Below are 17,989 nucleotides of genomic sequence, written 5' to 3'. Positions count from 1 at the left end.
CCTCCTGGGTTCAAGCAATTCTCCTGCCTCAGCCTCCCGAGTAGCTGGGATAACAGGCATCCACCACCATGCCCGGCTAATTTTTGTATTTTTAGTAGAGACGGATTTTCACCATGTTGGCCAGGCTGGTCTTGAACCCCTGACCTCAAGTGATCCGCCCACCTCGGTCTTGTAAAATGCTGGGATTACAGGCGTGAGCCACCGTGCCCAGCCCATTTTCATCTTTTGTGATGCTTACTGGGAAGGACCTATGAAGATCCTAATACTCGTTTGCAGAACCATCAGTCTCCAACCAGTCATAAATCATGGTGTTAGAAAAATTCATCTAGAATTTTTTTGTGGTGATTCTTAAAAACCTTTTTCATCAGTTTGATTTACAAGATCAGTTTTATCAGTTTGTCTCTCTCATACTCTAAGTCTCAGTTTTTAGCTGCATTAGTAACTGTTTAACCAGCCATTCTTTTTTTGGAAAGCCAGGTCCATTGTTTAATACCTTAGGTCATTACGCAGGCTTATGGTTTTATCCAGTTAATATTCAACATATATGAAAGAATACTCCTTTACATGTGGGAGTTTCACTAGGCATAAAAACTTAAATCCCCCCAAAAAAAGGGCTGGACAAAGTTTGACAATGCGGGACCAAGGAGAACACAGTGTGTGGTCTCAGGGCAGGTGTCCCAGGGAGCAGCCTGGGAAACTGAAATGAGGCGTGGAGCCCAGCAGAGGGAAGGGGGATGTCAGGCAGGCACAGGCACTACCTTGGGCATCTATCTTCCTCATTACACAAAATACTTCTGGCTCCCTCTCCTTTCCACAGAGAGCCAAATTTTCCTTTCAAAATCAGAGAAAAAAGTTGATTTCTATGATTTCTACTCTCCAGAATTTGGGGAAATCTCAGGAAGACATTTCTTACTCATTACTTTTAAACTTCTTGACCCCAAGGGTTTCTTCTATTCTTTGAAATATGATTAAATATTCTAATACAATTTACCCTTTCTATTAAAACAATAATCCAAAAATAGTATGACTAATACTTCTAGAATTTGAGCCACAAAAGAACCTAGATGGCAAAAAGTAAAGTTTATGTTTCATTTCTCCTTTCTTTAATTCCTTCACTCTTTCACCATATACTTATTTTTTGAAAGAAGATCTCATTCTGTTGCCCAGGCTAGAGTACAGTGGCACAATCACAGCTCACTGTAGCCTCAACCTCCCTGGCTCAAGCAATCCTCCCACTTCAGCCTCTGGAGTAGCTGGGACCACAGGTGGGCAGTATCATGCCAGGCTAAGTTGTTTATCTTTAATAGAAGTGGGGTCTCCCTATGTTGCCCAAGCTGGTCTCAAACTCCTGGGCTCAGGCAATCCTCCAGCCTGGGCCTCCCAAAGTGCTAGGATCACAGATGTGAGCCACTGTGCCTGGCCTCATCATGTATTTATACAATGCCTACTATAGACCTACTTCCATTTTAGGGTGCTGAGAATATAAAGATGATTGAGCATTCACAAAAAGCTCAAAGTCCAGAGGGAGAACAGATAAGCAAATGAATAGCCACAATATATTATTCCGATAGAGACACTCACACAAGGCTGCTATCTGGGGCACCTAAGCTAGACTGGGAAGGAAGTGGTCAGAAAAAAGGTGGTATCTGAGCTAAACCTAGAATTATAAGTAGTCAGACAAAAATAGAATTGCATATGTAAAGGTCTGGAGTCGGGGAAAAGAAGGAAAGAGAGAGAGAATGAATATGGATAAACATCTTGCATTAAGGAAAGTAAAGAGGTTCCAGGTGGTTTGGGTATTGGTATGTGGGTACGTTTGGGGATGGTGGTGATGAATGGCAGAGAAGAGTAGAAGGACAAGAGGCTGAAGTGATAAGCAGAGCTGAAAACACAATGGGGCTTGTAGGTCATGCCTAAAAGCATGAACACTTAGTGGAATTATGGAAGGGTTATAAACGATCAGATGTGGAAAGATAATTCTGAGAGTCCTAGACAACAGTTCTGACTGAGCAACACCAGAGGCAAGAGAGGCCTGTGTAATGGAAATGGAAAGAAGGGGAAAAATGCAAGACCCATTATAGAAGAAAAATATGGCTTTGTGATAGGTGACTACAGAAGGGGAAGATAAGAATGACTTCCAGGCTTGAAAATAGTAGACAGCAGGAGGAGATGGGTGGAAGTTGAGGATAGGGAGACGATGAACTTAGTTTAGGACATACTGAGTTTGAAATTTCCAGGAGGTTGTTACATTTTCATATAGGTCCAGAATTCGGCATCAAGGATGGAACTGCAGACAAAACTTTGAGAACCATAAGGATAAAAGTGAGGTACACAGGGCCTCTCTGGAACAGCATCGAGACTTGGAATAGAAGGGTTACTGAAGATGCCTTCTTTGAGCAGGCAGAAAGAGAGCACACAGAGAAGACTAACAAAGAATGGCTGGAGAGGTGAGTGGAAAACCAGAGGAAGCTGGTGCCCTGAAAATCACGGGATGAGAGAATTTCATGGTATCTCAAACACCACCCACAGGTTGAGTAATATAAGGACTGCGTATATTACTCAATACAGTGTCTGCTTAGGATGTAGCAGATAGGGCCGTCATTGCTACATGTGTCAGGAGACTGTTTAGGTGGAATGGAGGGGACTGATATCATATTGCAGTGGGTTGACGAGAGGCTGGGAAGTGACAGGGTGGTTCAAGAAGCAAGGGACACAGAGATGGAGGAAGAGAATGCCAGTTGTTGGAGGATGTCGGATAATAATTTTGTTAAAATCATTTTGCTAAAATTGTGGCTATCACAAATCCTAGGCTATGGTAGGCATTCCATAAATTTTTTTTTTTTTTTTTTTTTTGAGACAGAGTCTTGCTCTGTCGCCCAGGCTGGAGTGCAGTGGCGCAATCTCCACTCACTGCAAGCTCCACCTCCTGGGTTCACGCCATTCTTCTGCCTCAGCCTCCTGAGTAGTTGGGACTACAGGCGCCCGCTACCATGCCTGGCTAATTTTTTGTATTTTTAGTAGAGACGGGGTTTCACCGTGTTAGCCAGGATAGTCTCGATCTCCTGACCTCATGATCCGCCCACCTCGGCCTCCCAAAGTGCTGGGATTACAGGCGTGAGCCACTGTGCCCGGCCGCATTCCATAAATTTTGAATTACCTGTTTAAAAGCCTTTATCAGCTTTTTCCTCCATAAACAATGACCTGACACACTTTCTCTCTCTCACGTTTTGCTTTTTTTTTTTTGGGATGAGGTCTCACTGTGTTCCCCAGGCTGGAGTGCAGTGGCACAATCTTGGCTCACTGCAACCTCCATCTCCTGGGCTCAAGCAATCCTCCTGCCTCAGCCTCTCGAGTAGTTAGGACCACACGTGCACACCACCACACCCGGCTAATATTTGTATAGTTTGTAGAGATGGGGTTTCACCATGTTTCCCAGGCTGTTCTTGAACTCCTAAACTCAAGTGATTCGCTCGCCTGGGCATCCCAAAGTGCTGGGATTACGGGCCTGGGCCACTGCTCCTGGCTTATTTTTCCTCTTTGTAAGTATGCTCATATTGCCAAAGGTCTGCTTACTACAAGAAATGTTAGAAATCTCATGGTGAATTTTACATCATCAAAAATATTTCCTGTCTTAAGATTAGATTAGCCCTCATCATTTTGAGAAGTAGTTTATTAATGATGGCTACCTGGTCAGTGAGCATGCTGTACAATTTCACTTGAAGGGATGTTTAGAGGTAACAACTATCATTAGACAACTTTAGCAATCAAATGACAATAACATATCTAATGTTTTATCCTAATGATGTTAGATCATTATTGCAGGAGTTACTGATCTAATCAGCCACCCATTTCTCAATCTTTCTCTTAGTAACGTGCTCAGTTTATAAAATTTGTGATCACGCATTAAACTTGAATAAGGGTTAAGTTCCAAACACTAAATTAGACAAGCTATAAAGTAAATAGGAACGGAAAGGAATGCCTTAAAAATTCAGTTATTTTAATAATTTAATATTGCCAAAAGAATACCCCTTCAAATCACTGACACTAGAAATCTAAAAGGTACCAAGTACCAAAGGAAGACAAGAGACATCTAGAAGTCAGCCATCTTCCCTTAGCTCTTTTTACAGCCATAGTTATCCAAATGGCATTAGTGCTAAGAATAAGCATTTTTTCCTTTTATTTCATGGGATGATGAAGAAAATACGCAAGCAATTCTCCATTTCTTGGCCTACTTTGGAGTTTAGAGCAGATTTTCACATGGCTGAGGGGTAGGGTCCCTTCAGCCAGCATCTAATCTGGAACAGATGGACTGAATGTCACATTTCCGCACAAAGCTGCCATGTGAGCAGGTAGCTTGGCCCCTGTCCCTGAGGTAAATATGCTGATCTGTCAGTTAGGCAGCTGCCTGAAAAGTCATTATTTTAATCACTTATCTCTGGAAGCCTTTCTCTCAAGCCCCAGAAGTGCCAGCTCATGCTGTCAGGGCTGTGGGAACAGAATGTGCTGGCAATGACTGAGCTGCAGGGTCAGGAGGGGACTTACCCCAGCTGGGAGTCAGTGAAAGTGCTTCTGTCGGTGAGCAGATTCCCACTTCCCCCTGCTGCTGCCTGGCCCACGGTCAAGTGCGCTCTCCTCCCGCTGGAATCCACGGCGACACTGGGCCCAGCTTCCCTCAGCGTGCGGGTGCTGTGGAAGGAGCTCTGATGCCAGGAGGACCTGGAAGCCCTGTTCTGAGTGACAGGCTGCAGGGGCACCAGCGGCCGGACCTGGCCGACGGTGAGCCCTGCCGTCAGGTAGTTCTCCTTCTCCAAGAGGTTGCCCATGCTGCGGCTGGTCCCTGGCCTGGGGTACGTGAGCAGGGCCGGGTTGGCAGGGACGCTGTCGAAAACGCTGTCGCTAACAGAGCCATGCTGGTACTGTCTGTGGTATGTGTCAAAGTGGCGCTGCCTGCTTGTGGTGCCAGCACGGCTGACCCCCACGATCTCGGAACGAGCGTATCTCGGTGGCACTAGGAGGGCAGACCGCCTGCTTTCTTGGTGGTGCAGGGTGTGCCCAGCCTGGCTTCTCTGGCTGTACTGGTAATCGCTGTGCGTGTAGTGAGCCCTCTCCGGGCTGCTGTCAGGAGAAATCTCCAGTCTCCTCAGAGGATGCCTCAAGGATCTTTCTTCCACGGACTTCTGGGAGCTGTACTGTGCTGCTCCTCTTCCCCAGCGACCTTCATAAGTGGCAGATGTGCCAGCCTGCACATGAGAGAAATAAAATTTAAAGGAGGCATAAATCAAATTTCAACTTTGCCGAAGACTAATTACTCTGGAACTATCACCCAACATGTCCGTTTCTCTGAATCAGACGACGAGAAGTTTGCCCCTTTCTGGGTAAAGGCTTTTTGAAAATAAGACTTGGTGGACTTGAGTCGTATTTATTTGCACTAGGATGTGAGAATGTTTCACATCCCTAGTTTTCCATGGTATCCTCACAAATATCAACTTTCTCAAAACTCATTTAGGAAATGATAATACTTGGGAAAAGTAAACACTCAAAAATAATCTTAGGAAGTTTGAAAATATTTTCATGGTAGTAATCTGATCACTAGGGTTACATTCTTTGATATCCTACCTTTAGCATGTCATAGGTTTTAGGAACAGGGGAACGGCCTCCAACAAAATCATTTTCAACCAAGTGTAGGTTGTAGACATACTCAGGAACACTGCTGGTTCGGTGAAGATTTCCTGCAATCAAGCAAATATTAAAATAACTCAGAATACAAGTAGGCTAATTAATATTTACAGACTGTATAACAATGATGTATTAAACTTTTAAATTTAAGTAATGGAGGCCAAGAACAAGTATTAAATGTACGTCAATGTTTTTAAATGCTAGTTTCACACCACCCTGGGATATGGCAAGTGATCAAAGGTTATCAAAACATTCTCTACCAAAGTTTTTCAGCTGGGCATGGTGGCGCATGCCTCTTATCCCAGCACTCTGGGAGGCAGAACCAGGTGGATCACCTGAGGTCAGGAGTTCAAGACCAGCCTGGCCATCATGGTGAAACCCATCTCTACTAAAAATACAAAAATTAGCTGGGCATAGTGGCGGGCACCTGTAATCCCAGCTACTCAGGAGGCTGAGGCAGGAGAATCGCTTGAACTCCGGAGACAGATGTTGCAGTGAGCCAAGATCACACCATTGCACTCCAGCCTAGGCAACAAAAGCGAAACTCTGTCTCAAAAAAAAAAAAAAAAGTTTTCAAAATGAAAGTTGAATTTAAAAAAAGAAAGAGGGGAAATTCACAAAAATCTAAAAATGTTTGGTTGTTATAGTGCTGAAAAATTTGGGACTCATTGTCTGGTTTAGCTGGTCTAGACTATAAAATTCAGTTTCCCAAGTCACAGAACTCTGTTCCCAAGGCAGGAGTTCGGAAGCTTCTTGTGATAAGCAGGTGTAGGCAATAAATATAATGGTGACTCAGCACTACTAGATAAGACAGCTTGTATAAACAACAGGATAGGCCGGGCGTGGTGGCTCACACCTGTAATCCCAGCACTTTGGGAGGCCGAGGTGGGCAGATCATGAGGTCAGGAGTTTGAGACCAGCCTGGCCAACATGGTGAAACCTGTCTCTCCTAAAAATACAAAAATTAGTCGGGGGTGGTGGTGGGAGCCTGTAATCCCAGCTACTCGGGAGGCTGAGGCAGGAGAATCGCTTGAACCCGGGAGACGGAGATTGCAGTGAGCCGAGATTGCAGTGAGCCATGATAGCGCCCCTGCACTCCAGCCAGGGCGACAGAGCAAGACTCGGTCTCCAAAAAAACAAAAACAAAAACAAGAAAAACAAGAGGGTAGATCAGCATGATCAAGGGAAACATGGATCAACTTCAGGCCAACGCTGGGGTTGAGATATCTGGCAACAGGGGAGTTAGGCAGGAAAGGAAATCAACCTCTATACTCCATCCAAATGACTGCTTTTGTGGAATCACCTGGCCCCTCCTTTGTTTGGTGGTCTACTAGCCAGCCCACTCTCATGAAAACAGACAGGAGCCAGCCCTTTGTGCTCAGCTCTGTGAAGCCTGCAGGGATTCAACTGATGCCTGTCTCATACAACTTCACATACTCCTCTCTGAGGAGGGGGAGTGGTGGAAAGCAGTATGTTGTGTCCCTCTTCTGCCTCCTCTATCCTTCTCTCAGCTTTTTTTGTTTTCTTTTGAGTTTTCTCTTACTGCCTTAAAAAAAGGCTAATCAAAATAATCAACAATCTCCAAAAGCCAAATAATATCTACTTTCTTACGTTTAACTGAAATTTTTTTGTTATGTAGCATTTTTTAGAAATCAGAGAGAAAATATACTCAAGTAACTCTTCTAGGCTTCAGAGACTCATGAAAGATGTTGAGAATACAACAACACAGGGAACTCCTTTCCAGTACAATGGGAACACATCAATAACTTTTCCAATCAACTGTTACAAAGACAAACTTTCAAAACACTGACGATACATTCAAGGGGAGGGAGAACAGTAATTTGAAATTATTTTTGTCGGAGGGCTAAAAAGTCTAAATCCATCCCAAATTATGTTTGTACACGTGTCCTTATTTCCTACAGCCAAACAAACAGTCTGATAAACAATTTTCAGGCCTCAAGGAGTCTTGTGAGGAGGCAGTGGCAGGCTTGTAACTGTCACCCTAGAGACAAGAGCAGTTGAGATAAACCAGGCATCTCCTGTTTCCAGGGGGCTTGATTTCTCCACAAGGGCTGGCAAAAGGTCAGGCAGCCACTTAATTTTTAATCGCTATGGCAAAGAACGGCTGGAACTTGGACCTTAAATAAGGAAAAAAATTTTTTTTCCATAAATTTTATTCGAGATGGAGTCTCGCTATGTCGCCCAGGCTGAATCCAACCTCTGAGCTCAAGTGATCTTTCTGCCTCAGCCTCCCTTACTTGAAAGCAATCTTTTCCATGACCCCACAGCCAATTTAAGAGAGAAATCAAGGACACATTAAGATTTGGATCCTTAAGGACACTGACATTTATTATTATAAATAAGTTGAAAGCAACTCATATTATTATTATTATTATTAATTATTTGAGACGGCGTTTCGCTCTTGTTGCCCAGGCTGGAGCGCAATGGCACGATCTCGGCTCACTGCAACCTCCGCCTCCTGGGTTCAAGGAATTCTCCTGCCTCAGCCTCTGTGAGACGCCGTGTCCGGCCTCATATTATTATTTTATGTTGGCCGAGGCTCTCACCTAGGCTAACCCTTTATCCTCTACTCTGCACTCCTTCTCTCCTCCCCAGGCCACCAGGGAGGTAGGCCTGCAAGGGCCCGGCTGGTGTGCGAAAGGAAGCTAGCAGGCCAGGTACAGAGAACATAAAAAGGCTCTAATCCTGAAGAGTCCGGGGGCCAGAGTACCCTCAGCACTGGAAATATGCAGAAAGGGGAAGGGTTCGGGGTAGGGGGAGTGGCTGGGGAGAGTGCTTACACTACCCCCACCCCCAAGAAAAGAAGCCTTTGTACAAAGGCCACAGCCAGGCAGAACATTATTAGTTAGCTGATACATAAGAAATCCAATTTACTGTCTTTATAAAAATTAGTTTAGGGCTATCCATGTTCAAACCTTTAGACCACATGAAAACTGAATTAGGAAAGTCAGGGACAATCTAGAATGGCAAAATACTAATGGTCATTTATGGACCGTAGCTGGAACCATTAATTCCTGTTACTCTATAATAAAATGGCAGGTGATGAAAGCAGGCAATTTTAGGAATTCAAGAAAAATTCTGTAAATCAGCCTCTTTAGCCCATCATCACCTGGAATATACCCTTGCCCTAATTCCAGGAGTAGCTAGATATTCAGGAACAGTTAATGGCGTGCCTCTTCCATCTTTAAGCTGAGATCCCTGCAAAGATTTTCTAAATGTGTAAGAATCTTTGGACAGGACTCAGTGAAACAGTAGATCCTATCAAATAGCTAATTAATCAGTGAGATTTATAATCAGGTTTATTGAACTAACATGTTTAACTGACATTAGACATTCAAATTGTTGCTGTGAGTTTTAAGGCTTTTTAAAGCAACTTGTGTGAACTCCTTACGTTTCAATGTGACTTTCCTTTTAAGGAGCTCAAATTATTTTATGTTCCTTTACAATATTCTGTGATGTGGAGCTAGCTACTATCATCTATGTTTATAAATAGAGAAATTTAAATCACCTGCTTTAAATTGCAAACAGAGTTAATAGTCAGGGTTGATTATTAAATCAACCTGGGTTCCTCCTTTCCCCTGCTCTCTATTGTCTGCCTGCAAGGTGGCTATTATGACATTGTCATTTATCAAGGCCTTAGAGGGATTATTATTATAGTTTTGATATGAGGACAAAAAAATTATTTTTCTTTCCTCTAAAACCTTCACTTACGCAACTCCAAATACTCTGTAAATATTAATTCTTTATTTGCCAACATAAGTTCTTAGAAGAAAGCTGCTTCTTCAGTTTTCAGATGAATGAACTGAGACTGGTTTAATGGTTCCCCAAATAACTACAAAGTAGTTGGAAACAGGGAAAAAAATAAGATTGAATTTTTAAATCACAGACACTCTTCCTGTGGAATACACATGAAAGATGTGACTCCAGATATTCAGTCTGCAAGTTGGCACAATCGATGGTTTTTCTGGATAAATAGCCAATGTCAAACAGCAAATACTACAGACTAATTTGCCTAGGCAGTCATGAGTTTGAGATCAGTATGCTGGATTAAAGGTGAATTAATAGCTGTGTTCTAAGATTTTAAAGAAATTTTGGACTGAGTAAAATTTTTTTAAAGTAAATACTAATAAGGATGGAAATGAATTTATTTAAGATAAGTCATTTTCTGTTCAATCAGAGAATAAGATGATATCGTGATGACTGTTGAACACATAAAATAACTCAGCCATGTCCTTTTCTGAAAATAGAAGCAAGAAAGCAAACAAAAACGTACTACACACACAGGTGCATCCTGCTTTAAACAAATCCAACATGAAAATCCAGATTTTCTTCCACTGAAAATTGAGGTGTGATTCTATTTCAAACGATTTGTTTATTTCGAAAAAGAAGTAGGCATCTTCCCTACGTTGAAGAAATCCGTAGGCTTCATCTGGAACCCCTATTCTACCGCTTTGTATGTGTCTGGACAAATCAGTTAGATGCCTGTTTCCCATAATTCCAGCTACTAACAGTACCGCTGAGAGAGAGGTTTACCTGAGAAAGAATAGACTCAAACGCTTTCAAAACTGTGAAGTGATGGGTTTCAGTACATGTCATCCCAAAATATGGCACTTGGCATTTGAGGAAGCAGCAGATGCAGGAAGTGCATCCTTATGCCTTCCTCTCACCCCTTCTCCCTTGAAGCAGACCATATAAAATCAAGCTGACCTTCCTTTGAATTAGGTCAAAGACTCATTCCAGAAGGATCCTCCGTATACCTGGAGGAAAGGAATGTCACAAAGGGAAGAATCTGAACAAAGGAGCCTTGCTAAATTCCCTCAGTTTATTACCATTAGATCAGGCCCACCTTTGTCTCATCAGACTTCTGCATGACTGTCTATAAAAATACAGTCTTCTGCCAGGCAAGGTGGCTCATGCCTGTAATCCTAGCACTTTGGGAGGCCCAAGGTGGGCAGATCGCCTGAGGTCAGGAGTTCAAGACCAGCCTGGCCGGCATGGTGAAACTCCGTCTCTACTAAAATGACAAAAATTAGCCGGGCGTGGTGGCAGGAACCTGCAATCTCAAGTATATGGGAAGCTGAGGCAGGAGAATTACTTAAACCCAGGAGGCAGAAGTTGCAGTGAGTCAAGATCACGCCATTGCACTCCAGCCTGGGCAACAGAGTGAGACTCCATCTCAAGAAAAAAAATAAATAATACAGTCTTCCCTGTTTGTTTGGGTCTTCATTTCTGAAGACTCCCATGTCACATAAAACTTACATTAAATAAATTTGTTATGCTTTTCTCTTTTTAATCTGTCTTTTGTTATGGGGTCTCAGGCATAAACCTGGCAACGGGTAAGAAAACTTTTCTCCTCTACACAAGCAATACACAAAAATGAGATAAGGTTTTTAAATAGAATTTGAGTCATAAAAATCTGTTTTTCACATTTTTTCATGAATTAGTCTATTCTAATAACAGGGATAAACTAGTGTGCGTGCTTTACACTGCATTGTCGAGCTGTTTGTTTTCTGCTAAGTTTACCACTGGTCTTGAATTGGACTTCTGGTTGTTTCTGATTGACCCACCACTGAGGAGCACGATGACATCACTGTGTTTTCCAGCCATTCGTGTCACTTGCACGATGCATAATGTGCTTTCCATGTTTCCTAAAGAAGGGGATGATTTACTAAGGAAATATTTCACATCAACATGGGCTCAGGCAACATTTCCTAAACTGTGTTTTCTAAAGACACCATGCACATTTTATGGAGCCCATTTTAAGGAAAATAAAGTAGGTAGTTGCAGAGCAACTTTAAACTCCACCCTTCTCAAATAACAAGCAATTCAGGTCAAACCAATTGCGGGGGCGGGTAATGGTGAAGGAGGTCTGTTTGGATGGTGGTAGGATTCTAAATTCCTCAGAAAATTGCAGAGGTGAAGTCGTCACAGGACAATGTAATTTTCTCCCTTTCCCAATCTGAATGTTATTGGAACGATATGATTCCCAAGCAGCTGTTATGGAAAAAGCAGCTTTGTGTTTGGTCACCAATACAAACATTGCTCGAAATAATGAATTATTGTCAGGGCTAAAAATAGTCAGTAAGGCCAGGCCTAGTGGCTCACGCCTGTAATCCCAGCACTTTGGGAGGCCAAGGTGGGCAGATCCCTTGAGGTCAGGAGTTTGAGACCAGTCTGGCCAACATGGGGAAAGCCTGTCTCTAAAACATAAAATACAAACCCTGTCTGTAAAATACAAAAATTAGCCAGGTGTGCTGTTGGGCACCTGTAATTCCAGCTACTTGGGGGCTGAGGCATGAGAATTGCTTGAACCCGGGAGGCAGAGGTTGCAGTGAGGTGAGACCACGCCACTGCACTCCAGCCTGGGCAACAGAGCAAGACTCCGTCTCAAAAAAAAAAAACAACAAAAAAAACAAAAAACCAAAAACTAAGTTGATTTTCATAATCAGTTTTGTGAACAATTTTATTATGTAATTGGTTAGATTTAATATATTTATGAAATCAAATTGACAAGTCTCTATTATGGTTCCATTACCTGTTTCTGGGCATATTTATAAAAAACCAACTGCAGTTTCTTTTACAGTAAGCAGATGACAGAGAACTGCTAAACGAGCAAGACCTTTATATAGCCTGCTTCTATTAGAGAGAAGAGAGGTGCACTCACATTCAGAAAAGCGTCTTTTCTTTCAATCTTCTAGCACTGAGTGTGGTTTAAAAAAAGTGATTTGGTTCCCGCTGAGCTCTAAAAGGAAGATTTCTGGAGATGAAGATACGTGTAGAGGTTCCCACAAAAACAGGTGTGGTTAAATGTAACCACAGAAATCAGCAGGTGTTCACTATTAGTATTGATTTAAATGCTGCACGTAATTGGGCTAACAACCATGAGCAGGTGTCCTCACGGTGTGGATTCACGATGGTCTTTTAGAAGGAAAGAGAGCCTGAAAGTCTAAAAGCTTATCGTCTTACTGTTACTTGGTCTTTCTACCGTAATCTCTGGCTTGCAACAGCTCTCATTCTCCACAAATCTTAAAAGATTTAACTTCTCCCATTACGGTAAAGTTGAGGACATGTTATTCCAGGTAAGACATGGGAACTTGACACTTATTCAGAGGAATTTGTATAGCAATTCATATTTGAATGGATCCTTAAAGTCATTTACTAGCAAAAGTAGGAGCTTGAAAGTAAGCATAAAATACACTGAGACTCATCAAAGACCACACGTGTGTCCGTACTCCTGAGTTGGTGAGGGAATTTTTTTTGTTTTTTGTCTGCCTGTGTTGGCATAAAACATACGATTCATTTCCTTGGACTTACATATTTTTTAAAACTATATTTTATCTTCTATTCTTGCTTTCCAAGAAGAACAACCAGATATTGCTGAAAACCACAACAGCCCAAGTAAGCATTTGCTTAGGCTGGAAAATAAGTAGAATTTGTTGGTTTAGAAAACTATAGTTGGCCAGGCAGGGTGGCTCACACTAGCAATCCTAGCACTTGGGGAAGCTGAGGCGGGTGGACCACTTGAGTCCAAGAGTTTGAGACCAGCCTGGGCAATATAGTGAGATCTCGTCTCTACAAAATTTTAAAAATTTAAAAATTAGCTGGGCATGGTGGCATGGTCCTGTAGTCCCAGCTACTTGGGAAGTTGAGGTGGGTGGATTGCTTGAGCCCTGGAGACAGAAGTTGCAGTCAGCTGAGGTTGGGCCACTGCACTCCAGGCTGGGTGACAGAAAGCAAGACTCTGTCTCAAAAAGGAAAAAAAAAAAGGGAACACTACGGTGAAGAATTGTTTCAAAGCAGATGAAAGTCTAGTAAAATTTTATACTATTGAAAATTTAACCAACAGTTGTACAGTGCTATATTTTGTGACCAGTTAGCTCACATAATCAACCATGAGAAACAACTTGGTGTATCAGGTATATGCTAGAAAGTACTGGCTATGAGTTCTCACAAAGTTGAATATGCCAGGGAGAGAACAGCTCTCCTGCAAGAGTGGGCCACACATTCCACGTGCCAGTGTGCGACTGACTAATCCATCGCTGTTATCACTCACACGATATACCAGCCACTACAGTCCTTATTTTTCAGGAGCCCCCCTAAGCAATTCAAGAGCTATCCTCTGATATACCAATTTATGACATTTGGGGGGCAATCCTCAAATCACTGCTCTAGGTAATGACAAAAATACATTTTAAATGTCCCCCTCCCTCTTTTTTTATTGAGATGGAGTCTTGCTCTGTCCCCCAGGCTGGAGCGCAGTGGTGCGATCTTGGCTCACTGAAACCTCTTCCTCTGAGGATCAAGCGATTCTTGTGCCTCAGCCTCCCGAGTAGCTGGACTACAGGTGTGTGCCACCATGCCTGACTAATTTTTGTATTTTTAGTAGAGATGGGGTTTTGCCATGTTGGCCAGGCTGGCCTCAAACTCCTCGCCTCAAGAGTTCCACCCGCCTCGGGCTCCCAAAGTGCCAGCACTTTAGGCGTGAGCCATTAAATGGCCCTTTTATATCACAGGTGTTCATGTCATATTTTGTTTGAGGTATTAGAATATGTAATTGTAGAATTTGTTATTATAAACTGGTAATTTAGCATCCTGATGAAGTATTAAATGGAAATATTCTGGAAGTATCTAACTCTGTTCATATCTCAGCCAGGCGTGGTGGCTCATGCCTGTAATCCCAGCACTTTGGGAGGTCAAGGTGGGCAGATCACTTGAGTCCAGCAATTTGAGACCGGCCTGGGCAAAAAGGCAAAACCCCATCTGTACAAAAAAAATACAAAAATTAGCCAGGTGTGGTGGTGTACACCTGTAGTCCCAACTACTCAGGAGGCTGAGGTGAGAGAATGGCTTGAGCCCGGGGGGCAGAGGTTGCAGTGAGCCAAGATGCACTCCAGCCTGGGCAACAGAGACAGACGCTGTCTCATGAATGAATGAATGAATACACTGTTCATTTCTGTAACTGTGTCTTTACTTTGGCATTCCTGCCAATTATTTGCTGAGATATCTCATAAGACTTCAAGACTTGTAAGACTTTATAACTTCCATGGCAAATATCACATTATACTCCCAATAATATAAAAAACGGTGAATTTATAGAACTCACAAATAATTTTTTGCTTTAAAATACTTACTACAGGTTTTCTTTGTAATGACTTTCAAGTCATTCTATTTCCTCTGCCTCTCACTTGCAAGGGATAACGCCTCCCAACTGATTCATAACTGCTATCCCAACTTTTCTTTTTTTTTTTTTTGAGACAGAGTTTCGCTCCTGTTGCCCAAGCTGGAGTGCAATGGCACGATCTCAGCTCACCGCAACCTCCGCTTCCCGGGTTCAAGGGAGTCTCCTGCCTCAGCCTCCCAAGTAGCTGGGATTACAGGCATGCGCCACTATGCCCAGCTTATTTTTTTTGTATTTTTAGTAGAGACAGGGTTTCTCCATGTTGATCAGGCTAGTCTCGAACTCCCGACCTCAGATGATCCGCCCGCCTCAGCCTCCCAAAGTGCTGGGATTACAGGCGTGAGCCACTGCGCCTGGCCTCTTTTTTTTTTTTTTTTTTTGAGACAGGGTCGCTCTGCTGCCCAGGCTGGCGTGCAGTGGTGCATTCAGAGCTCACCACAGCCTTGAACTCCTGGCCTCAGGCGATTCTCCTGTCTCGGCCTCTCAAAGTGCTGGGATTACAGGAAAGAGCCACCATGCTAGGTCTGTTCCTACTTTAAATCCACCAAATCTGTCAAATGTATTTTCACAAAACTCCTGCACTTTTCATGTTTCTTCCCTGTGGAAATACCTGTGACTCACAATTATCAAATTCTTTAACTTGCATTCAAGATCAGAGGAGAGGGGTGAAGGAGGCGGCCTATAAGGGACACAACTGAACTAAGTTAACCGGGCAAGAGAAGGAAGGGAGGGAGACAGGGAGGGGTAGAAATAGCAAGCAAGATAAACTGCCTGGGTGTGTTTGGTGGGGAGCAAGTGTAGCGGCCCCAGGGATGAAGTTTGAGAAGTTGCAGGCATTAGATCATGAAGAACTTGTAATGCTGTGTCCAATAATTTTACTCTCGTAGATAACTGCAAGAAACTGAAGGAATTTAAACTGCGAAATGATGCAATGAGATTTTAGAAAGTTCACTCTAGCAGCTGTGTGGAGAATGGATTGGAGCGGGGCCACGTTAAAACAAAAAGAGGTTATTTTCTCTTCCAAGGAGATTCTGACAGAAAGAACTGTATCTTACACTACCACTTCTAGCACAGTCTTGCATCAGTACTTGACAAGTTAATTGTTGATTAGTCAGATTACCTGTACATTAGAAATATCCTAGTTACACAAATTCAGTTTGCGCTTAATCATTCAGGCAGGTATCTATTCTGTGACTCACCAGAATGGAACTAAAATGTGAGTATGATAGTCACATATATGCTTTTGTTTTGGGGTAGACGGAAGGTGCTCAAATAGTTTCGACTGTTCTCTGTCATTCTGGGTATATGGAGAGGAAGAAAACTTGCTTCCCCAAAATGTAGGCAGACTTTCTTCTTAAGTTATTAGAAAAGTAGACTTTGGGCCGGGTGCAGTGGCTCATGCCTGTAATCCCAGCACTTTGGGAGGCCGAGGCGGGTGGGTCGGTCAGGAGATCGAGACCATCCTGGCTAACACAGTGAAACTCCATCTCTACTAAAAATACAAAAATTAGCCGGGTGTGGTGGCACACACCTGTAATCCCAGTTACTCGAGACAGGAGAATCGCTTGAACCTGAGGAGGCGGAGGTTGCAGTGAGCCGAGATTGTGCCACTGCACTCCAGCCTGGGCATAGAGCGAGACTCCGTCTCAAAAAAAAAAAAAAAAAAAGAAAGAAAAAGAAAAGTTGACTTTGTTCATTTTGGCAAGGTTGTTTCTACATTTGAATAATATATGTTTACTATCATTCTTTTATCTGTATGGCTTGTGTATTTATCTGTAATATTTTAGTGGCCTATAATAAGTTCATATTATCTGTCAAGAAAAGTTCCCATTTGTTTTCATTCTTCAATGAAAAAGAGTAATCAAGATCCAATAAGCTTGATGCCCCCCCACACCCACCCCATGAATAGCTTACTGAGAGATTCAGAAAAAATAATCCATTAAGCTTCTAATGAATGTTTTCATCCACAAATTCTGGAAACCAAGGAATTGCAGAACTCTGATTATGACTGCTTTGGTTAACGAATGTTATTAAGTCTAAAGCTGATTATTCCAAGAATATAAATATGTGAATTATTTTAATAGTAATGGCAGGTTGTGTTTTCAAATGCTTAAGTTTCTTTTTTCCAACTGTCCATTTTTATTTAAATCTACATATTGAGCTCTCAAGCTTTTGTCTTTAAACACTTAAAGAACATTACAACTGTTTTTATGTCCAATATCCAATCACCAGAAATGGCATTATAGAAAGGATACACAGGCCGGGTGCGGTGGCTCACGCCTGTGATCCCAGCACTTTGGGAAGCAGAGGCGGCGGATCACCTGAGGTCAGGAGTTCGAGACCATCCTGGCCAACATGGTGAAACCCTGTCTCTACTAGAAATACAAAAAATTAGCTGAGCTTGGTGGCAGGTGCCTGTAATCCCAGCTACTCGGGAGGCTGAGGCAGGAAAATCGCTTGAACTCGGGAGGCAGAGGTTGCAGTGAGCCGAGATCGTACCACTGCACTCCAGCCTGGGCAACAAGAGCGAAACTCTGTCTCAAAAAAAAAAAAAAAAAGACAAGACACACAACAGGTTTTTAATGTTTTTATTATGAGAGCACTTGATAGTCTGTTTAGTAGTCTTACTCTACTAGTCAGGGGAGCCAGGTGGCTCACTCTAATAGAAAAATAAAGTTTTCTCCTAATTTATTGTCTATTCCCACTTGCATTGTTGCCTTTTACTGCTAATTTAAAAACCCCAGGAGAAGTAGGGTATTTATCTTCATATATTTGTAGACAAGCACAAAATACCTGAAGTCCAACATTAGTCTCAGAATTGTATAATTTAAACTTGTTGAATGTCATCTGAGATGGAAATAAATCATCTTACAGGCCATATTAATCATCTGATTTATAAACTCCAGGTTTTAGCAACATATTTATTATATTTCATTACTATCATAGATAGGTTGCCAATAATATGCTTGTTCTCTCAGAGAAAAAAATCAAAACTTTTAATAATTTGTATTGATCAGACTAGGAATTCAATTGTAGGGTAAAATCAATGTTAACATGTGAAGATACAGTAATGTAACTCTGTATAGCCTTATTTTAATAAATGAGAAAAAACTG

General features: G+C 42.4%; 1 protein-coding gene across 4 annotated transcripts in view; it reads right to left on the bottom strand.

Moving 5' to 3' along the window:
* Positions 1-17,989, bottom strand: part of PKP2 (plakophilin 2) — a 109,825-nt gene that overhangs the window by 86,508 nt on the left and 5,328 nt on the right. For all 4 annotated transcript variants that reach the window (XM_055280164.2, XM_063639211.1, XM_055280165.2 and 1 more), the window contains exons 2-3: positions 5,617-5,729; positions 4,543-5,240 (exon numbers count right to left, since the gene is read on the bottom strand). In XM_055280164.2, coding sequence (XP_055136139.2) covers positions 4,543-5,240; positions 5,617-5,729 — 811 coding nt within the window. The remainder of the gene's footprint in view (positions 1-4,542; positions 5,241-5,616; positions 5,730-17,989) is intronic.

Source organism: Symphalangus syndactylus, chromosome 5, assembly GCF_028878055.3.
Source record: "Symphalangus syndactylus isolate Jambi chromosome 5, NHGRI_mSymSyn1-v2.1_pri, whole genome shotgun sequence".
In the NCBI taxonomy this organism is placed as follows: Eukaryota; Metazoa; Chordata; class Mammalia; order Primates; family Hylobatidae; genus Symphalangus; species Symphalangus syndactylus.
The sequence above is the reverse complement of the archived record's forward strand: the minus strand, read 5'-3'. Positions and strand labels throughout refer to the sequence as shown.